Source organism: Thalassophryne amazonica, chromosome 8, assembly GCF_902500255.1.
Source record: "Thalassophryne amazonica chromosome 8, fThaAma1.1, whole genome shotgun sequence".
Classification (NCBI taxonomy): domain Eukaryota; kingdom Metazoa; phylum Chordata; class Actinopteri; order Batrachoidiformes; family Batrachoididae; genus Thalassophryne; species Thalassophryne amazonica.
The window spans coordinates 64,590,202-64,613,250 of NC_047110.1; the positions used below are offsets into that span (position 1 = coordinate 64,590,202).

General features: G+C 48.5%; 1 protein-coding gene across 1 annotated transcript in view; it reads left to right on the plus strand.

Moving 5' to 3' along the window:
- The first annotated feature begins 13,595 nt into the window (after positions 1-13,595).
- Positions 13,596-23,049, plus strand: part of slc28a1 (solute carrier family 28 member 1) — a 36,925-nt gene continuing 27,471 nt past the window's right edge. Inside the window, exons 1-5 of the mRNA XM_034176516.1 lie at positions 13,596-13,697; positions 13,953-14,032; positions 14,121-14,191; positions 22,513-22,604; positions 22,803-22,992. Of these exons, the coding sequence (XP_034032407.1) occupies positions 13,694-13,697; positions 13,953-14,032; positions 14,121-14,191; positions 22,513-22,604; positions 22,803-22,992 (437 nt within the window). The 5' untranslated portion in view covers positions 13,596-13,693. The remainder of the gene's footprint in view (positions 13,698-13,952; positions 14,033-14,120; positions 14,192-22,512; positions 22,605-22,802; positions 22,993-23,049) is intronic.

The window sequence follows — 23,049 nt, forward strand, 5'->3', positions numbered from 1 at the left end:
ATGTTGAGAAAGTGGAGAGAATATTTTGAGGAGCTGATGAATGAAGAAAACAAGCAATAAAAGGCTGGATGATGTGGAGAGAGTAAATCAGGAAGTGCAAGGGATTAATAAGGATGAAGTGTGGGAAGCTATGAAGAGGATGAAGAGTGGAAAGGCAGTTGGTCCAGATGACATCCCAGTGGAAACATGGAAGTGTTCAGGAGAGATGGCAGTGGAGTTTCTAACCAAATCATTTAACAAAATCTTGTAGAGTATGCCTGAGAAGTGGAGAATAAGTGTGCTGTTCCAGTTTTAAGAACAAGTGTGATGTGCAGAACTGCAGTAGCCACAAAACTGTAAAGCTGATCAATCACAGCATGAAGTTATGGGAAAGAAGATTAGAAGCTAGACTTAGAAAACAGGTGAAGATCCGTGAGCAGCAACATGGTTTCATGCCAAGAAGGGAACTAAAGATGCAATAATTGCTGTGAGAGTGCTGATGGAGAAGTAGAAAGCCAGAAGGAGCTGCATCATAGGTTTGTGGCTTTAGAGTACGCTTATGACAGGGTGCCAAGAGAAGAGTTGTGGTATTGTATGAGGAAGTCTAGAGTGACAGAGAAGCATTTTAGGGTAGTGCAGGACATGTACAAGAATAATGTGACAGCGGTTAGATGTGCAATAGGAATGAGAGATGCATTCAAGGTGGAGGTGGGATTAGCTCTGAGTCCTTTCTTGTTCGCAGTGGTGATGGACAGGTTGATGGATGACATCAGACAGGAGTCTCCATGGACTATGATGTTTTCAGATGACATTATAATCTGTAGCGAGAGTAGGGAGGAGGCTGAGACTTGCCTAGAGACATGGAGACATGCCCTGGAGAGAAGGGAAATGAAAGTCAGTAGGTTTAAGACTGAGTACATGTGTGCAAATGAAAGGGTGTCATGTGGAATAGTGCAGTTACAAGGTAATTAAGGTAGATGAGTTTAAATACTTGGGGCCAACTATCCAAAATCATGGAGAGTGTGGTAGAGAGGTGAAGAAAAGTGGATACAAAGACAGGAAGCAGAGCTGGAGGTGGCAGAGCTGAAGATGCTGCGATTTGCTTTGGGAGTGATAAGGATGGACAGGATTAGGAATGAACATATCAGAGGAACAGCTCAGGTACGATGGTTTGGAGTCAAAGTCAGAGAGGTGAGACTGAGATGGTTTGGACATGTGCTGAGGAGAGACCCAGGGTATATAAGGAGAAGGATGCGGAGGATGGATCCATCAGGCAGGAGGAGAAGAGGGAGGTCAAAGAGGAGGTTAATGGATGTGGCATGCAGGTGGTTGGTGTAACAGAGAAAAATGCAGAGGACAGGTTGAGATGGAAACAATTTTTCTGCTGTGGTGACCCCTAACGCGAAAGAAGAAGAAGAAGGAGTGTGATATAAGTACAATTTCCAGAAGCCTCTCCTGCATTTTCCTTTATATCTAAATGGATGCAAAATAGGGCAGCAGCTGAATCAATTTTATCAGGAAAATACTTCAGTTAGACAAAGAAGCATGAAATTTTTTGCACATCTTCTCCTCAGGATAAGTCTACAGATTTACTGGATAGCCACTCAAAATTTCAAGATGGGCACCAATCAAGTTTTTTATCACACAGGTTATGTGCTTCTGGTCAAGTGTTTATGATTTTTTGTTGGTTTTATATATGCTATGCAATGTCAGTGGACAGGAGCATTAAGTGTTTTTGCTAAAGATTTGATGTATTTCAGTTGAAACAAAAATACACTTTTCATAAAAGTTTGTTAAGTGTGAGAATGTTCTATGTAAGTCATTGTAACACACACCTTTGTGGCTATTAATTCATGTCTATGTACAATTTAGATGGTGGAGTTTGTGATATATTTAGTTTGAAGGAGTGAATGTCAGCGCATAACCAGGGCACACTGATGACTTCACTGCTGTGAAACTCAGCATGGGGTTCAGTGTCAGTTAATCCTGCTTTACTAATGCTTCATCTAGCTTTACTAACTCTAATATAGTAGAATAGTGCTAGTTTTAGTGTAGTTTAGCTTAGTTTAGAGTCCCAAATTCTGTCTAACAGCCCAGGACAGGGTTTGAATGCTTAATTGAGTATTTTTTCACATGTAAACACATAAATTGGCCGAAATTGGTACAGTCGGTGGCCATCTTGAAAAATGGTGGCCATATTGAAATTTTGTGTGGCTATCCAAACTTTTCAAAAGAGTGGGTCTTAATGAGCAATTGTACCAAATTGTATGATTCTTTAGCAAACTGAAGTATTTTTCTGCTTATCTGCTGCACTAAAAATGATGACAGCAGCAATCACTTTTGTGTTCCTCAAGATAGTCCCTAATTTCCATCTGACCCAAAGGCGAGAGTGTTCTGAAATGTTAATGCACGTGAGATGCCAAAATCTAATGAAGTTCAAATAAATTTAATTGAAATCCATTCATAAGCTTTTGAGATGGCCCACTCATTGTTTGATAAAGGACTATGGGGCTACTCCGAAATGTAATGGTTTCTATTCAGTTAGTTCAAACCTTCATCAAGTTTAGAAAACTGGTTTCTTACATACTGAATAATGCTCAATTAAAACAAAATCCAGGCAAATACATGACCTTCTTGTTGAAAGTGATTCTTCAAATAAATAACCAGCTAAATAAATACTTTCAGCCCGATAATATAAGTTGAAATGTTGGGAAGGTGTCGTAGCACGGACCCACAACAGGGGGCGCAAATGAACGGACAATGAATAAGCCAAAAAGGTAACAATTTAATGTTGCGATAATACACAACGAAACGTACTATAATCTGCACAGTCAATTTAACACCAGGTGACGTGTGGGCAGGCTCGAAGATAGAAGACCCCCGACGAGAGAGAAGCTGCGTCCCACACGGCTTCCACCACCAACGGTCTGAAGAACACCGGAGCCGCCAAGTCCCGAGTCCCCAGGTGGCCTCTGTCTTCGGCTGTCGACCCTGGTACTGCTGGCAGAAAGCAGAAATATGATGAGTGAGTGTGAGTCCGCACACTCAGTAAATCCACAGTTAACGAGGCAGGAAGCGCCTCCACCTCCAAGCACACACTCGTGCAGCTCCTGTTTGAGCACTTATCTGGGTGGGAGGTGTTGCGAAGCCGTCGCTGAACACCTCAAACGCCACCTCCACAGACGAGTCTCACCGACAGGAAAACGGCTGCAAAGAAGAGTTTAGACAGATATACAGTCTTAAGTTCACAGAGAAATTACCTTGGTAATGGTAGTCGATTTCTCGGCGGGGAGGTGGAGTTGCAGTCCGGCTTTTATGGTGGTGATGATGAACGAGTGACAGCTGGTGCAGAGGATGAGTGACAGCTGTCACTTCTTCTGGGTCTGGCGCCCTCTCGTGCTTGGAGCCCGCACTCCAAGCAGGGCGCCCTCTGGTGGTGGTGGGCCAGCAGTACCTCCTCTTCAGCGGCCCACACAACAGGACCCCCCCCTCAACGGGCGCCTCCTGGCGCCCGACCAGGCTTGTCCGGGTGTCTTGCGTAGAACTCGGCTAGCAGGGCCGGGTCCAGGATGAAGCTCCTCTTCACCCAGGAGCGTTCTTCAGGTCCATACCCCTCCCAGTCCACCAGGTATTGGAACCCCCGGCCCTTACGACGGACGTCCAGGAGCCTGCGGACCGTCCAAGCAGGCTCCCCGTCGATGAGCCGGGCAGGAGGCGGCGTAGGTCCAGGTGCACAGAGGGGCGAGGTGCGGTATGGCTTGATGCGGGACACGTGGAATACAGGGTGGATCCGCAGTGAAGCCGGGAGTCGGAGCTTCACTGCGGCCGGGTTGATGATCTTGAGGATGTGAAATGGTCCAATGTACCTGTCCTTTAACTTAGGGGAGTCCACACAAAGGGGGATGTACTTTGTTGAAAGCCACACCTCCTGCCCGGGCCGGTATGTGGGGGCCGGGGAACGTCAGCGGTCCGCATGGGTCTTAGCCCTCGTCCGGGCCTGTAATAGGGCAGAGCGGGTGGTCCGCCACACCCGGCGGCACCTCCTGAGGTGGGCCTGGACCGAGGGCACACCGACCTCTCCCTCCACCAGTGGGAACAATGGGGGCTGGTACCCCAAACATGCCTCAAAAGGGGAGAGACCGGTAGCAGACGAAACTTGGCTGTTGTGGGCATACTCGATCCAGGCCAGATGGTGACTCCAGGCCGCCGGATGCGCGGAGGTGACACACCGAAGGGCCTGCTCCAACTCCTGGTTGGCCCGCTCTGCCTGGCCGTTGGTCTGGGGGTGGTACCCGGACGAGAAACTCACGGTGGCCCCCAGCTCCTTGCAGAAACTCTTCCACACCTGTGAAGAGAACTGGGGACCATGATCTGATACAACGTCCGATGGTATCCCATGCAGCCGCATGACGTGGTGGACCAGGAGGTCTGCCGTCTCCTGGGCCGTCGGGAGCTTCGGGAGGGCCACGAAGTGGGCCGCCTTGGAGAACCGGTCCACTATCGTGAGAATCATGGTGTTGCCCTGGGACGGCGGGAGGCCCGTGATGAAATCCAGGCCGATGTGAGACCAGGGGCGATGAGGCACTGGCAGGGGTTGGAGGAGGCCCGTCGTCCTCCGATGGTCTGCCTTGCCCCTGGCGCAGATGGTACAGGCCTGGACGTAGTCCCGGACGTTGGTTTCCAGGGACGCCCACCAGAAGCGCTGCTGGACTACTGCCACGGTCCTACGCACTCCGGGATGACAGGACAGCTTGGACCCGTGACAGAAGTCCAATACGGCAGCTCTTGCCTCTGGAGGGACGTACAGTCGGTTCTTGGGCCAGTCCCCGGGTCCGGGCTCCTTGTCAGGGCCTCCCGGACGGTCTTCTCCACGTCCCAGGTGAGGGTGGCCACGACAGTGGACTCGGGGATGATGGTCTCGGTGGGGTTCGACAGCCCCGCTTTGGCTTCTTCTTCGTGCACCCGGGACAATGCATCTGGTTTTTGGTTCTTGGTCCCGGGGCGATACGTGATCTGGAAGTCAAAGCGCCCGAAGAACAGAGACCAGCGGGCTTGCCTGGGGTTCAGCCGCTTGGCGGTCCGGATGTACTCCAGGCTCTGATGGTCCATGAAAACCGTGAAGGGCAACTATGCCCCCTCCAGCAGGTGTCTCCACTCTTCAAGAGCCTCCTTCACCGCAAGAAGTTCCCGATTGCCGACGTCATAGTTCCGTTCAGCGGGGGTCAACCTCCGGGAATAAAAGGCACAAGGATGGAGAACCTTATCAACCTCCACGCTCTGGGACAGCACGGCTCCTATCCCTGAGTCAGAGGCGTCCACTTCTACTATGTACTGGCGATCAGGATCAGGCTGCACCAGAACTGGTGCAGTCGAGAACCGGCGTTTCAACTCCTGGAACGCGGCTTCCCACCGATCCGACCAGGCGAAGGGGACCTTGGTGGAGGTCAGGGCAGTCAGGGGGCTAACTACCTGACTGTAACCTTTAATGAACCTCCTGTAGAAATTTGCAAAGCCTAGGAACTGCTGTAGTTTCCTGCGGCTTGTTGGTTGGGGCCAATCTCTCACCGCCGCAACCTTAGCCGGATCAGGGGCGACGGAGTTGGAGGAGATGATGAACCCCAGGAAGGACAAAGAAGTGCGGTGGAACTCGCACTTCTCGCCCTTCACAAACAGCCGGTTCTCCAACAACTGCTGTAGGACCTGACGTACATGCTGGACATGGGTCTCAGGGTCCGGGGAAAAGATGAGTATATCGTCCAGATATACGAAGACGAACCGATGCAGGAAGTCCCGCAAGACGTCATTTACCAAAGCTTGGAACGTCGCGGGGGCGTTAGTGAGGCCGAACGGCATGACCAGGTACTCAAAATGACCTAACGGGGTGTTGAATGCCGTCTTCCATTCGTCTCCCTTCCGGATCCGAACCAGGTGGTACGCGTTTCTAAGATCCAATTTAGTGAAAATTTGGGCTCCATGCAGGGGCGTGAACACTGAATCCAACAGAGGTAACGGGTGTCGGTTGCGAACCGTGATCTCGTTCAGCCCTCTGTAATCAATGCATGGACGGAGTCTGCCGTCTTTTTTACCCACAAAAAAGAAACCAGCACCCATCGGGGAGGTGGAGTTCCGGATCAGCCCGGCAGCTAAGGAGTCCCGGATGTAGGTCTCCATTGATTTGCGTTCCGGACGTGAGAGGTTGTACAACCTACTGGACGGGTACTCAGCGCCCGGGACCAAATCGATGGCACAATCATACGGTCGGTGCGGGGGAAGAGTGAGCGCCAGATCCTTGCTGAAAACGTCAGCAAGATCATGGTACTCCTTTGGCACCGCCGATAGATTGGGGGGGACTTTGACCTCCTCATTAGCCGTAGTGCCGGGAGGGACCGAGGATCCTAAACACTCCCGGTGGCAGGTTTCGCTCCACTGCGTGACAACCCCAGACGGCCAATCTATCCGGGGATTGTGCTTCACCATCCATGGAAAGCCCAAAATCACTCGGGAGGTAGAAGGTGTTACATGGAACACTATCTCCTCCCTGTGATTCCCAGACACAACCAAAGTCACTGGTTGTGTCTGATGTGTGATTAATGGAAGCAGGGTGCCATCTAGTGCTCGCACCCGCAATGGTGTCGGCAGAGCCACCAGAGGGAGCCCTACTTCCTTTACCCATCTGCTGTCCAGCAGATTCCCTTCAGACCCCGTGTCTACCAGTGCTGGGGCGTGAAGGGTTAAATCCCCACAAAGGATTGTTACTGGGATTCGTGCAGATTTGCGGGGTTTTCCCGCGTGCGTGTTATGGCCCACCCTTAGCCCAGTTTCTAAGGACGGGCGTTGTAGTTTGACCGTTTGGGGCAGTCCTTCTGCATGTGCTCGCAAGAGCCGCAGACAAAACACTCCCCGCGGGTCAGCCTCCTTTGTCTGATATTTGATCTTAATTTGGCCCTGCTCGTGTCCATAGCCTGCTCAGCAGGGGGAGCTGTAGCCACACGGAGCTCTCTGGCAGTGAAGCGTGGGGACGACGTCACCTTGTCGGAACCGGAAGGGGGAGGGACGGCTCGTGCCCGGTCACGCCCCCCGGCCTGCTCCCGACGATGCTCGTTTAAATGGTTGTCTAAGCGTATAACTAAATCGACAAGCCTGTCAAAATCCTGCGGTTCCTCCTTAGCCAGTAGGTGCTCCTTAAGGACCGGGGACAGTCCGTTTACAAAGGCGGCGCGGAGCGCAACGTTATTCCAGCCGGACCTCGCTGCCGCGATGCGGAAGTCGACTGCATACTCGGCTGCGCTATGGCGCCCCTGTCTCATCGACAGCAGCACGTTCGAAGCGGTCTCGCCCTTGTTGGGATGATCAAACACTTGTTTGAACTCCCGTACAAACCCAGCATAAGACGTTAGGAGCCGTGAATTCTGCTCCCAAAGCGCCGTAGCCCATGCGCGTGCCTCTCCTCGAAGCAAATTAATAACATAAGCCACCCGGCTAGCGTCTGACGCGTACATGACAGGGCGCTGTGAAAAGACGAGCGAACACTGCATGAGGAAGTCCGCGCACGTCTTGACACAGCCCCCGTACGGTTCCGGAGGGCTTATGTATGCTTCAGGGGACGGTGGGGGGGTTCGTTGAACGACCAGTGGAACGTCTGATACAGGCCCAGGACCAGCCAGAGGAGTGGCTGCAGCAGCGCCCTGGTCGCGCGCTTCCACCCTGGCGGTGAGAGCCTCCACCCTCCGATGAAGGAGGACATTCTGCTCGGTCACTAAATCTAACCGAGCCGTGAAGGCGGTTAAGATCTGCTGCAGCTCACTCAACACGCCTCCCGCTGACGCCTGCGCTCCTGGCTCTTCCATTGGCCGTTCAAGCTCGGGTTGACGCCCCTCGGAATCCATGACGATGGCCGAGAAATCCTGTTGGGAAGGTGTCGTAGCACGGACCCACAACAGGGGGCGCAAATGAACGGACAATGAATAAGCCAAAAAGGTAACAATTTAATGTTGCGATAATACACAACGAAACGTACTATAATCTGCACAGTCAATTTAACACCAGGTGACGTGTGGGCAGGCTCGAAGATAGAAGACCCCCGACGAGAGAGAAGCTGCGTCCCACACGGCTTCCACCACCAACGGTCTGAAGAACACCGGAGCCGCCAAGTCCTGAGTCCCCAGGTGGCCTCTGTCTTCGGCTGTTGACCCTGGTACTGCTGGCAGAAAGCAGAAATATGATGAGTGAGTGTGAGTCCGCACACTCAGTAAATCCACAGTTAACGAGGGAGGAAGCGCCTCCACCTCCAAGCACACACTCGTGCAGCTCCTGTTTGAGCACTTATCTGGGTGGGAGGTGTTGCGAAGCCGTCGCTGAACACCTCAAACGCCACCTCCACAGACGAGTCTCACCGACAGGAAAACGGCTGCAAAGAAGAGTTTAGACAGATATACAGTCTTAAGTTCACAGAGAAATTACCTTGGTAATGGTAGTCGATTTCTCGGCGGGGAGGTGGAGTTGCAGTCCGGCTTTTATGGTGGTGATGATGAACGAGTGACAGCTGGTGCAGAGGATGAGTGACAGCTGTCACTTCTTCTGGGTCTGGCGCCCTCTCGTGCTTGGAGCCCGCACTCCAAGCAGGGCGCCCTCTGGTGGTGGTGGGCCAGCAGTACCTCCTCTTCAGCGGCCCACACAACATGAAACTCCACTTGGGTGAAGCGGTACATGCAGACTTTTTCTGGTAGCATGTCAGAAGTAATTCTGTTTTCTTTTTTGTTAAGCAAAGAAATACATTAACATACACTCAACAAAAATATAAACGCAACACTTTTGGTTTTGCTCCCATTTTGTATGAGATGAACTCAAAGATCTAAAACTTTTTCCACATACACAATATCACCATTTCCCTCAAATATTGTTCACAAACCAGTCTAAATCTGTGATAGTGAGCACTTCTCCTTTGCTGAGATAATCCATCCCACCTCACAGGTGTGCCATATCAAGATGCTGATTAGACACCATGATTAGTGCACAGGTGTGCCTTAGACTGCCCACAATAAAAGGCCACTCTGAAAGGTGCAGTTTTATCACACAGCACAATGCCACAGATGTCGCAAGATTTGAGGGAGCGTGCAATTGGCGTGCTGACAGCAGGAATGTCAACCAGAGCTGTTGCTCGTGTATTGAATGTTCATTTCTCTACCATAAGCCGTCTCCAAAGGCGTTTCAGAGAATTTGGCAGTACATCCAACCAGCCTCACAACCGCAGACCACGTGTAACCACACCAGCCCAGGACCTCCACATCCAGCATGTTCACCTCCAAGATCGTCTGAGACCAGCCACTCGGACAGCTGCTGAAAACAATCGGTTTGCATAACCAAAGAATTTCTGCACAAACTGTCAGAAACCGTCTCAGGGAAGCTCATCTGCATGCTCGCCGTCCTCATCGGGGTCTCGACCTGACTCCAGTTCGTCGTCGTAACCGACTTGAGTGGGCAAATGCTCACATTCGCTGGCGTTTGGCACGTTGGAGAGGTGTTCTCTTCACGGATGAATCCCAGTTCACACTGTCCAGGGCAGATGACAGACAGCGTGTGTGGCGTCGTGTGGGTGAGCGGTTTTCTGATGTCAATGTTGTGGATCGAGTGGCCCATGGTGGCGGTGGGGTTATGGTATGGGCAGGCGTCTGTTATGGACGAAGAACACAGGTTCATTTTATTGATGGCATTTTGAATGCACAGAGATACCGTGACGAGATCCTGAGGCCCATTGTTGTGCCATACAACCAAGAACATCACCTCATGGTGCAGCAGGATAATGCACGGCCCCATGTTGCAAGGATCTGTACACAATTCTTGGAAGCTGAAAATGTCCCAGTTCTTGCATGGCCGGCATACTCACCGGACATGTCACCCATTGAGCATGTTTGGGATGCTCTGGACTGGCGTATACGATAGCGTGTACCAGTTCCTGCCAATATCCAGCAACTTCGCACAGCCATTGAAGAGGAGTGGACCAACATTCCACAGGCCACAATTGACAACCTGATCAACTCTATGCGAAGGAGATGTGTTGCACTGCATTAGGCAAATGGTGGTCACACCAGATACTGACTGGTATCCCCCCCCCAATAAAACAAAACTGCACCTTTCAGAGTGGCTTTTATTGTGGACAGTCTAAGGCACACCTGTGCACTAATCATGGTGTCTAATCAGCATCTTGGTATGGCACACCTGTGAGGTGGGATGGATTATCTCAGCAAAGGAGAAGTGCTCACTATCACAGATTTAGACTGGTTTGTGAACAATATTTGAGGGAAATGGTGATATTGTGTATGTGGAAAAAGTTTTAGATCTTTGAGTTCATCTCATACAAAATGGGAGCAAAACCAAAAGTGCTGCGTTTATATTTTTGTTGAGTGTATATAAGTCAGCAGACACCCTGAATGGAGGAATACTGCCTTCATTAATTCAGTTTATTACTGCGCAATATAGTGCGGACGTTCTGCATAAATAAAATGCAACATTTCATATATGTATACGTTTTTATTTCATAAGCCTAAACAATGCTTCAGGAAGTAGATTTCCCATTATAAACATAATTGCTGCTTAATTTATAAATTTGAGTTTGATGGCAAACGAGTTGAAACATAATATCTTTGATTTAAGGTATTAAATCTGATTTTGCATAATGTGTTAATAGGTCATTAACTTGTTGTAATAAATTTCTCCAAGGTATGGTTATGTCTGCGTGGCATGGTAAAACAGCAATAAAGGTTATTTATTATCAATCCAGATGGACTGAGCCACAGTTGAAAGTACTGAACCATGGAACAGTTTCACGTTGCACTGGTGTCGAAGAAACTATTTTACTTCATTGTGTGTGTGTGTGTGTGTGTGTGTGTGTGTGTGTGTGTGTGTGTGTGTGTGTGTGTGTGTGTGTGTGTGTGTGTGTGTGCGTGTGTGTGTGTGTACAGAAAAAAATGTAGCTGTCCAAACATGATTCATTACCTTGGAAGTAAAGTACAAAGTGCACAACATGAAATTTAATTGACCAGTTTATAGCAGTAACTGAACCCACCCGATACTCAGTGTACCGACTCTTAAAAACAACCATTTAGAGATTTTGAATGTTACATTGTTGCCTAACTCACAAAAACAAAAATATGTTGGAAATGTGAGGCTTTGTGGGCGTGGCTTTCCCCCCTCAAACTCCACATCATGCATTGACCCAAACTGTCTAACCATATAAAATAACATTATTCATTATATTCATTATAATTATTCATTGTTCCTTTTTGAATGTGCCAAAAGTCACTTCTGCAAACAAAATACCATTTATAATATTACTGACCAAGAGTAACTATGGATTTGGTGACAATAACACACGTCTGGAGTAACACTGAGATATTACAAAGTCTATTTCACTGTCTGATTCATTATGATGCTTTACGGTGCTGTGCAAAAGTCTTAAGCACCCTACATTTTCTGTATGACTATGGTTTTTGATGTCTTTTCCTTCATTAATATTTCAATAAAAGAACAACTTTAAATTTTCCAAATATTTAGTAATGATTCAAAATGATTTTTGTGTGGTTTAATTAAAGAAAGTAGTACAATATTAAAGAAAATACCAGGCCTTCTCAGAATAAGGATAATTTGGTTATGATATCACTCCTGTTTGTTTGTTTGTTTATTTGTTTGCTTGTCTGTCTGTTTTGGAACAGCTTGGAGACAATAATTTTTCATATATCGTTATGATTTTTTTTTTTTTTTTACTGAAGATTCATATCCTGTTAGGCAAGAGCTAATTAATTTTCAGGGTTATAGGTCAAAGTAAAAAAAAAATTGGGAAGAGCGGCAGAGTGCCAAAAAAGACAAAAGCTCTCGCTTGTCTTTCATTATTCCATGCAGTTCACCACAAAATGAATTGTTACACAGCTTGAAGATGTTTGAACATCTCATCCACACGCTGACTGTCTGCATATTAAAAGTGTGTGTTGGTGTGTGAGTTTATTAATAAGTTCAATGTAAGTACATAATAAATCGAAAACAGTTATTTCCATTGTTGTCCATTTAAAAATTAAATGACAAAATAGAAGTAATAATAAAATAAAATAGCAATAATACTGATAATAATAATAAAAATAATTATAATATTAATGTGTGAATACTATAACAATCTAAACAATTTATAAATACATTAAGAGAGTTAATTAACATAAAATAATAAACGTAGATCAAGCTCGTAGCGTGTTACTGACTCACTGTCATCCTACCTGCGGAGAATAGCTCTGCTTCCTCTGTGTTTTTTCCACCAGCTTGTCTGCTTAAGACACTCTTAGGCTTCTTAAAAGTCCTCCTCACTACTCTTACCAGTTTTGCACCTTAGGAGCTCTCTTAAGGCCTAAGGTGTTTTGCGGACAGCTTTCATCTTACCAAATGAAAATTCTGAGAAATGTCTAAGAATTTGAGGAATTCTAAGATTTTTCTTAGAATAACATCACTAGGAGCTATTTTTAGCCTTAGGCTGCTTTGTGCATACGGGCCCAGAACTGTATTAAGAAATGTGTAATCGTGAAAATAATTTGTCATGATGATGAAACTCAGCAAAATTAAATGAATTGTTACACAGCTTCAAAATGTTTGAACATACCTTATTCACATGCCGATTATTACAATGTAATACATAGCTTATTGCTATGTTCACGTTCCATGCTGGTAATTGCGCACAAGCGACGAGTGTGAGAAGCGCTGGTACGTGTTGCAATCCAAAGCAAGAGAAGAAACTGCAGCACACAAGCGAAGTTCTTCTCAAACAGGTGAATTTAAGCTATGCCTGCTGACATCGCCTGCTGACAACTGACTTGCATTTTCATGTATTTATCTGAGTTGTCTAAGGAAATCTGGCTGTAAAAGTGATGATTTGAATTAACAATTATACTTAGACATAGTTTTTCCAAATGGACACCAAAAATGGAGAGCTTATGTATACAAATTGCTATAATTCCTAAATGGTTAATGAAGATATTTTTATTACACCCCTTGAATTAAAGTTAAAAGCCTACGTTTCAAGTCCATGCTGATTGCTTCCTTTTAACACCACAGTGTTAGTGTACAGAGGCACAACTATCTAATTAATGATCATTAATTAGATAGTTGTGCCTCTGTACACCAACACTGCTTATAATCCTGACTGTATTTACAAGTGACTCATGCTCTTACAGTGAAATGCCCAGCCCAGTCTCACAGGTTGGCAATGCCATGCATGCCCACAGTATCGCCCCTGCGATGCCTTGCATTAAGGTCGAGTTTTAAACACGATATCAGAGCATTTTATGACTTTCTAAACATACGGGTGGAGTGCAAACTGTATATATTACATCATTCATGACAAATCATTTTGTATTTGCTTGTGTTGTCACATAGCAACTTGTCAAGCTCAAAATCGGCATTAATGAATGTATAACTTTCTGACATCTTATCACTTGCCTTCCTTTGAAAATGGTAAACGTTAAATATGGCCACTCATCAAGCTTTGCTTCATAAGGTCCATTAAACCTGTGTGTGGTTATCACAGCTTTGCCTGTGTGGGCTACTTCCTGAATGAGATTAGAGCTGTTCTTGCCATCTTTGTTCGTTAGTGATAAGATGTTTCAAAGAGGGCAGAGGATAATTTCCAGCGACACATTTTCACCGTTGCATTTAGTACCCGAGGTTTGGACGACACACAATGTGTAAGCTATTAACTTTGGTTTTCTTTGAACTGAGCTGTTTGTGTTGTGCACCTTCTATCGGGAATAACTATGACATGGACGTATGAGATTTTTTTTATTTATTTTTTTTGCTTGCAGAGGAAACAAAGTCACAACTAGGTTTTTTGTTTGTTTTTGTTTTTGCATTCCTGGTTCTTACAGTTAAAGTGCTTTTTTTTTTTTTTTTTTTTTAAACAAGGAACTGTACATATAAGCTACAATGATCTTGTGTTTCAGCGGGAACCTACAGCACCCGGCTCTCAAGTTTCACCCGCAACAAGAAAAAAGGTGTTGACAATCCTGCTTTTGAAATACAGGTATGTTATATTTGTTTTTTTGTGTGTGTGTGAGAGCAATGGTGTGATCATTCTGTGGGCAAAGGCAAACAAATCTTTATTTTCTCAGGAAGACAATGGTGATGGTGATGGCAGCAACAGAAAGGAGACGAATAAAACGAAACTAAAATCATATTTAAGGTATGTTGTTCAAGTTTAAGTGGATTTTCTCCTGCATACAGAGAATTTTTGTGCTATGTAACACTGCACATTATCATTCAGGGTATCCTCATGAGGGTGTATGCAGTATAATGTACAAAAACATAATGAATGAAAATCATATACTATATATATTGGTCAAAGTCTGCATGACATCTCCCATTGATTTTGTATAGAGACCTGGAACAGCCAATAAGTCTATGTCTGGGCATCACCATATTGACAGCATAGACTGATGAAAAATTGTGCAGTACCCACATAATTGCCAGCTTGAAGGCTACATCACGTGACTGGGAAACAAAATTTTGGATCTTCTGCCTGAATAAAAAAAGATTGATATTTCTCTTATCCTTATTATGAATGTTATCCGAACCCTAACCCCAGCTTTCATTTGTGAATGGTACAGTGCATGTGCAAAGTATTCACAACGCTTCACTTTTTCCACATTTTGTTGCAGCCTTATTCCAAAATAGCATAAATTCATTTTTCCCCTCAAAATTCTACTCACAACACCCCATAATGACTACATGAAAAAAAGGTTTTTGTTTGTTTGTTTGTTTTTATTTTGGGCAGTTTTGCCCATTCCTCTTTGCAGCACCTCTCAAGCTCCATCAGGTTGGATGGGGAGTGTCGGTACACAGCCATTTTCAGATCTTTTCAGAGATGTTCAATCGCATTCAGGTCTGGGTGCTGGCTGGGCCACTAAAGGACATTCACAGAGTTGTCAGGGGAGGTGATGGTCTAGTGGTTAAGCATTGAGCTTGAGACTAGAGGATCCTCAGTTCAAATCCCAGCCTGACCGGAAATCACTAAGGGCCCTTGGGCAAGGTCCTTAATCCCCTAGTTGCTCCCAGTGTGTAGTGGGCACCTTGCATGGCAGCAACCTTACATCAGGGTGAGGCATTGATATGTAAAGCACTTTGGGTGTCTGATGCAGAAGAAAAGGGCTATATAAATGCAGTCCATTTACCATTTACAATTTGTCCCGAAGCCACTTCTTTGATATCTTGGCTGTGTGCTTAAGGTCATTGCCCTGTTGAAAGATGAACCGTTGCCCCAGTCTGAGGTCAAGAGCAAGTTTTCTTTCGGGATGACTCTGTACATTGCTGCATTCATCTTTCCCTCAATCTTGACTTGTCTCCCAGTTCCTGCCACTGAAAAACATCCCCACAGCATGATGCCGCCACCACCATGCTTCACTGTAGGGATCGTACCTGGTTTTCTCCAAACATGACACCTGGTATTCACACCAAATAGTTCAATCTTTGTCTCATGAGACCAGAGAATTTTATTCCTCGTTGTCTGAGAGTCCTTCAGGTGCCTTTTGTTAAACTCCAGGCCGGCTGCCATGTACCTTTTACTAAGGAGTGGCTTCTTTTTGGCCACTCTACCATACAGACCTGATTGGTGGATTTCTGGAGAGATGGTTGTCCCTCTGGAAGGTTTTCCTCTCCACAGAGGAATGCTGGTGCTCTGACAGAGTGACCATCGGGTTCTTGGTCACCTCATGACTAAGGCCTTTCTGCCCCAATTGCTCAGTTTTAGATGGGTGGCCAGCTCTAGGAAGAGTCCTGGTAGATCAAAACTTATTACATTTACAGATGATGGAGGCCACTGTGCTCATTGGGACCTTCAAAGCAGCAGAAATGTTTCTGTGCCTTACCCAGATTTGTGCCTCAAAACAGTCCTGTCTCAGAAGTCTACAGACAATTTCTTTGACTTCATGCTTGGTTTGTGCTCTGACATGCACTGTCAACTGTGGGACCTTATATGTAGACAGGTGTGTGCCTTTCCAAATCATACCCAATCAACTGAATTTACCCCACGTGGACTCCAATTAAGCTGTTGAAACATCTCAAGGATGATCAGTGAAAACAGGACCTGAGCTCAGTTTTGAGCTTCATGCCAAAGGCTGTGAATACTTACGTACATGAGATTTCTGTTGTGTGTGGGCCGCCAGAAGAGGAGGTACTGCTGGCCCACCATCAGAGGGCGCCCTGCCTGAAGTGCGGGCTTCAGGCACGAGAGGGCGCTGCCGCCATGGACACAGCCGGGGGTGACAGCTGTCACTCATTACCTCTTGACAGCTGTCACCCATCTACTCAACGTCCTCTCACTCCATAAAGACCAGACGTCATCTCCACCTCGTTGCCGAGATATCATACTTCATTGGAGGTAATATCCTCAGCCATTTGTGTTTACTTATAAGCTGTATATTGTGAGTGTTTGCAGGAGTACCGGTCCTTTTTGTGGAGGCTGTGCAGGACGGCACTCTTTTTCCTCTGAGGGATCGCTGCAACATATTGAGTGAGAGGTGGAGGTGGCATTCCCACCGCTGTTGTTACTGGGTGTACACACACCCACACTTGACTGTCTTTGTTCTTCGCCAGCAGTACCAGATCCGACAGTCGGGGACGGTGATCACCTGGGAATTCGGGACTTGGCGGCTCCAGTATTCACCAGGTTCTGTGGCTGGCGGAAATCGTGTGGTTCCGGCTCTTCTCAGGACAGACGTCTTCTATCCTCGAGCCTGCCCACACGTCACCTTTGTGGATTGACTGTAATGATATTCTGAGATTGTCTGTATGGTCGTTGTGCACAATTCACAACATTAAATTGTTATATTTTGGCTCATCTATTGACCGTTCATTTGCGCCCCCTGTTGTGGGTCCGTGTCACTACACTTTCCCAACAGGATATCTCGGCCAGCGTCATGGACTCCGAGGGGCGTCACCCGGCTGTTGAATGACCAATGGGAGAGCAGGGAGCGCAGGCGTCTGCAGGAGGCGTGATGGGTGAGCTGCAGCACATTCTCACCGCCTTTACGGCTCGGTTAGATCAGATGACCGAGCAAAACATCCTCCTGAACCACAGGGTGGAGGCTCTCTCCACACAGATGGCGGCGAGCGCTCAGGGCGCTGCTGCAGCTCGTCCTCCTGCCGACCCTGTGCAGGATATGAACGTTCCAGTGGTGGTTCAACAACCCCTCCCACCATCTCCTGAAGCATACATAAGCCCTCCTGAGCCATACGGAGGTTGTGTGGAGACCTGCGCGGACTTTCTTATGCAGTGTTCGCTCGTCTTCGCACAATGTCCCGTCATGTACGCGTCAGATGCTAGTAAAATAGCTTATGTGATTGCTCTGCTTCGGGGTAAAGCACGCGCCTGGGCTACGGCGCTCTGGGAACAGAATTCACGGTTGTTATCAGCATACACTGGGTTTGTGGGGGAGTTCAGAACAGTGTTTGATCACCCTAACAGAGGAGAGACCGCTTCAACTGTGCTGCTGTCAATGAGACAGGGACACGAGAGCGCAGCCGCTTATGCAGTCAACTTCCGCATCGCGGCTGCGAGGTCCGGCTGGAATAACGTTGCGCTCCGCGCCGCCTTCATAAACGGACTGTCGTTAGTCCTGAAGGAGCAGCTGGTAGCTAAGGAGGAACCGCGGGATTTAGATGGGCTTATCGATCTCGTTATACGGTTAGACAATCGGTTGGAGGAACGCCGTCGGGAGCGAGGCGAAGGACGTGACCGGATACGCACCGCCCCTCTCCCTTCCGGGTTCGAAAAGGGGCCGCCCTCCCCACGCTCCACAGCCACAGCACTCTGTGGGGCAACAGCTCCCCCTGCTGACGTTGTTAGGGAAATGCACAGGGCCAAAATGAGGAGGCTGATCTGCGGGGAGTGTTTTCTCTGCAGCTCAAAAGAGCACATACAGAAAAACTTCCCCAAACGGCCAAAACGACAACACTCACCCTTAGAGACTGGGCTAAGGGGGGGTCAAAACATTCAAGTGAGACACACACAGATTGCCACACGACTCCCAGTCACAATCCTGAGCGGGGATTTAACCCTTCAAGCCCCAGCACTGGTGGACACGGGGTCAGAAGGGAATCTGCTAGACAGCAGATGGGCAAGGGAGGTAGGGCTCCCTCTGGTGGCGCTTCCTTCGCCATTGCAGGTTCGGGCACTAGATGGCACCCTCCTCCCTTTAATCACACACAAGACACAACCAGTAACTCTGGTGGTGTCTGGAAACCATCGGGAGGAGATTGAGTTTTTTGTAACTCCTTCTACCTCCCGCGTGATTTTGGGCTTCCCATGGATGTTGAAGCACAATCCCCGGATTGATTGGCCGTCTGGGGTGGTGGTTCAGTGGAGTGAAACCTGCCATCGGGTGTGTTTAGGATCCTCGGTTCCTCCCGGTTTACAGGCTAAGGAGGAGGTCAAAGTCCCTCCCAATCTGACGGCAGTGCCGGTTGAGTACCACGATCTTGCTGACGTCTTCAGCAAGGATCTGGCACTCACCCTTCCCCCGCACCATCCGTACGATTGTGCCATTGATTTGGTTCCAGGCGCTGAGTTCCCGTCCAGCAGGCTGTACAACCTCTCACAACCTGAGCGCGAATCAATGGAGACCTACATCCGGGACTCATTAGCTGCCGGGCTGATCCGGAACTCCACCTCCCCGATGGGGGCAGGTTTCTTTTTTGTGGGCAAGAAAGATGGCGGACTCCGTCCATGCATTGATTACAGGGGGCTGAATGAGATTACGGTTCGCAATCGATACCCGTTGCCATTGTTGGATTCCGTGTTCACCCCTCTGCATGGAGCCAAAATCTTTACTAAGCTGGATCTTAGAAATGCATATCACCTGGTTCGGATCCGGAAGGGAGACGAATGGAAGACGGCATTTAACACCCCGTTAGGTCACTTTGAGTACCTGGTCATGCCGTTCGGCCTCACCAACGCCCCCGCGACGTTCCAAGCCTTGGTTAACGACGTCTTGCGGGACTTCCTGCACCGATTCGTCTTCGTATATCTGGACGATATTCTCATCTTTTCTCCGGATCCTGAGACCCATGTCCAGCATGTACGTCAGGTCCTGCAGTGGTTATTAGAGAACCGATTGTTTGTGAAGGGCGAGAAGTGCGAGGTCCACCGCACGTCTTTGTCCTTCCTGGGGTTTATCATCTCCTCTAACTTCGTCGCCCCTGATCCGGCCAAGGTTGCGGCGGTGAGAGATTGGCCCCAACCAACAAGCCGTAGGAAGCTGCAACAGTTCCTCGGCTTTGCTAATTTCTATAGGAGGTTCATTAAGGGCTACAGTCAGGTAGTTAGCCCCCTGACAGCCCTGACCTCTCCAAAAGTCCCCTTCACCTGGTCGGATCAGTGCGAAGCCGCGTTCAAGGAGTTGAAACGATGGTTCTCTACTGCGCCAGTTTTGGTGCAGCCCGACCATAGCCGCCAGTTTGTGGTTGAAGTGGACGCCTCTGACTCAGGGATAGGAGCCGTGCTGTCCCAGAGCGGAGAGACCGATAAGGTTCTTCACCCGTGTGCCTGCTTTTCACGCAGGTTGACCCCGGCTGAACGGAACTATGACGTCGGCAATCGAGAACTCCTTGCGGTGAAAGAGGCTCTTGAGGAGTGGAGACACCTGTTGGAGGGGGTGTCTGTGCCGTTCACGGTTTTCACTGACCATCGGAACCTGGAGTATATCAGGACCGCCAAGCGGCTGAACCCCAGGCAAGCCCGCTGGTCACTGTTCTTCGGGCGTTTTGACTTCCGGATCACCTATCGCCCCGGGACCAAGAACCAGAGGTTGGATGCCTTGTCCCGGGTACACGAAGAGGAGGTCAAAACTGCACTGTTGGATCCACCGGAGCCCATCCTGCCGGAGTCCACTATCGTGGCCACCCTCACCTGGGACGTGGAGAAGATCATCCGGGAGGCCCTGGCACGGAGCCCGGACCCAGGTACAGGGCCGAAGAACCGTTTATACGTCCCACCAGAGGCCAGAGCTGCAGTCTTGGACTTCTGTCACAGTTCCAAGCTCTTCTGTCATCCAGGGGTGCGAAGGACCGTGGCAGTTGTCCGGCAGCGCTTCTGGTGGGCGTCTATGGAGGCCGACGTCCGGGAGTATATCCAGGCCTGCACCACCTGTGCCAGGGGCAAGGCAGACCATAAAAGGTCCCAAGGACTTCTTCAGCCGTTACCGGTGCCTCATCGCCCCTGGTCCCACATCGGCCTGGATTTCGTCACGGGCCTCCCGCCGTCCCAGGGCAACACCACCATCTTCACGATAGTGGACCGATTCTCCAAGGCGGCCCACTTCGTGGCCCTCCCGAAGCTCCCAACAGCCCAGGAGACAGCAGACCTCCTGGTCCACCACGTCGTCCGTCTGCATGCGATACCCACCGACATCGTCTCAGATCGTGGTCCCCAGTTCTCCTCACACGTCTGGAGGAGCTTCTGCAGGGAACTGGGGGCCACCGTGAGCCTCTCGTCCGGGTACCATCCACAGACGAACGGACAGGCAGAGCGGGCCAACCAGGAACTGGAACAGACCCTCCGCTGCGTAACATCCGCGCACCCGATGGCCTGGAGTAACCATCTGGCCTGGATCGAGTATGCGCATAACAGCCAGATGTCTTCTGCCACTGGCCTCTCCCCATTTGAGGTGTGTTTGGGGTATCAGCCCCCGTTGTTTCCCATGGTGGAGGGAGAGGTCGGTGTGCCCTCGGTCCAGGCCCACCTGCGGAAGTGCCGTCGGGTGTGGCGCTCCGCCCGTTCTGCCTTGTTGAAGGCCCGGACGAGGGCGAAGACCCATGCAGACCGCCGGCGATCCCCGGCCCCTGCTTACCAGCCCGGGCAGGAGGTGTGGCTTTCCACGAAGGACATCCCACTCCAGGTGGACTCCCCGAAATTCCAGGACAGGTACATTGGCACCTTCAAGTTCCTCAAAGTACTCAGTCCTGCCGCAGTGAAGCTCCAACTCCCGGCTTCACTGCGGATCCATCCGGTTTTCCACGTGTCACGCATCAAACCTCACCACACCTCTCCCCTCTGTGCTCCCGGACCGGCGCCGCCTCCTGCTCGGATCATCGATGGGGAGCCGGCTTGGACGGTGCGCCGGCTCCTGGACGTCCGTCGGATGGGCCGGGGGTTCCAGTACTTGGTGGACTGGGAGGGGTATGGACCCGAAGAACGCTCCTGGGTGAAGAGGAGCTTCATCCTGGATCCGGCCCTCCTGGCCGACTTCTACCGTCGACACCCCAACAAGCCGGGTCGGGCGCCAGGAGGCGCCCGTTGAGGGGGGGGTCCTGTTGTGTGTGGGCCGCCAGAAGAGGAGGTACTGCTGGCCCACCATCAGAGGGCGCCCTGCCTGAAGTGCGGGCTTCAGGCACGAGAGGGCGCTGCCGCCATGGACACAGCCGGGGGTGACAGCTGTCACTCATTACCTCTTGACAGCTGTCACCCATCTACTCAACGTCCTCTCACTCCATAAAGACCAAACGTCATCTCCACCTCGTTGCCGAGATATCATACTTCATTGGAGGTAATATCCTCAGCCATTTGTGTTTACTTATAAGCTGTATATTGTGAGTGTTTGCAGGAGTACCGGTCCTTTTTGTGGAGGCTGTGCAGGACGGCACTCTTTTTCCTCTGAGGGATCACTGCAACATATTGAGTGAGAGGTGGAGGTGGCATTCCCACCACTGTTGTTACTGGGTGTACACACACCCACACTTGACTGTCTTTGTTCTTCGCCAGCAGTACCAGATCCGACAGTCAGGGACAGTGATCACCTGGGAATTCGGGACTTGGCGGCTCCAGTATTCACCAGGTTCTGTGGCTGGCGGAAATCGTGTGGTTCCGGCTCTTCTCAGGACAGACGTCTTCTATCCTCGAGCCTGCCCACACGTCACCTTTGTGGATTGACTGTAATGATATTCTGAGATTGTCTGTATGGTCGTTGTGCACAATTCACAACATTAAATTGTTATATTTTGGCTCATCTATTGACCGTTCATTTGTGCCCCCTGTTGTGGGTCCGTGTCACTACACTTTCCCAACAATTTCTTTGTTTTTTTAAATTCAAAATAAAAAACAACTTTTCACATTGTCATTATGGGGTATTGTGTGTAGAATTTTGAGGAAAAAAAAATTTCACCCATTTTGGAATAAGGCTGTAATATAACAAAATGTGGAAAAAGTTAAGCGTTGTGAATACTTTCTGGATGGACTGTATATGTGAAACACATGTTGCATGTGAAGATACATAGGATTATGCATGAAATGTCATGCTTAGTGTTTTGTATGATATACAAAAGTGCTTCATGAGAATATCTTGCATCATTTGCTGCATGTTGGATAAATGTCCTTTGTGCATTGAATGTACAAACAACAACAAAATTGGCCTTTGCACCCATAATCCTATTGATTACAATTACAAAATTTCCTCTTGTTTCATCATGATTTTTATTTATTTATTTATACTTATCACTGTTTTTGCATTTCAGCCAAGTTTCCAAACCGATTAATGTCACAGAGAATTACATCAAAGCTCATGCAAAACCCATCAAATACATCGTGCTGGGTATCCTCGGAGCAGGTGATCTGAACATTTGTGTTATTTTTCAACTCACTTTTAGTTTTTGGTGTCCCACACACCTTGAAGTAGAATGATAACTGTCAAAGAGACAATAATAATCCCATGAACAAATGAAGTCATTTGAGGCACTTTAGACATTGTAGCTTTTGTTTTTATGTTTTATTTTTGGTCATGTAACTTTTTGGGTTGTTTTTATAGGATATGTGGCGTACTTCATTGCAGCCTGTGTGCTGGATTTCCAAAGGGCCATCGCTCTTGTGGTTCTTACCAGCTTGGTTGTTGCCTCAAAATTGTATGAGCTGGTGAAGGAGTACAAGGGAGAAAGCATTAAACAGTGTTTCAAACCTGTTGGAAAATGCTTTGAATCAAACCGTACATGGATGAAATGGTGAGTTGAGGTTGGGTGAGCTTCAGTGCAGTCATCAGAACCATGGAATGTGACTCT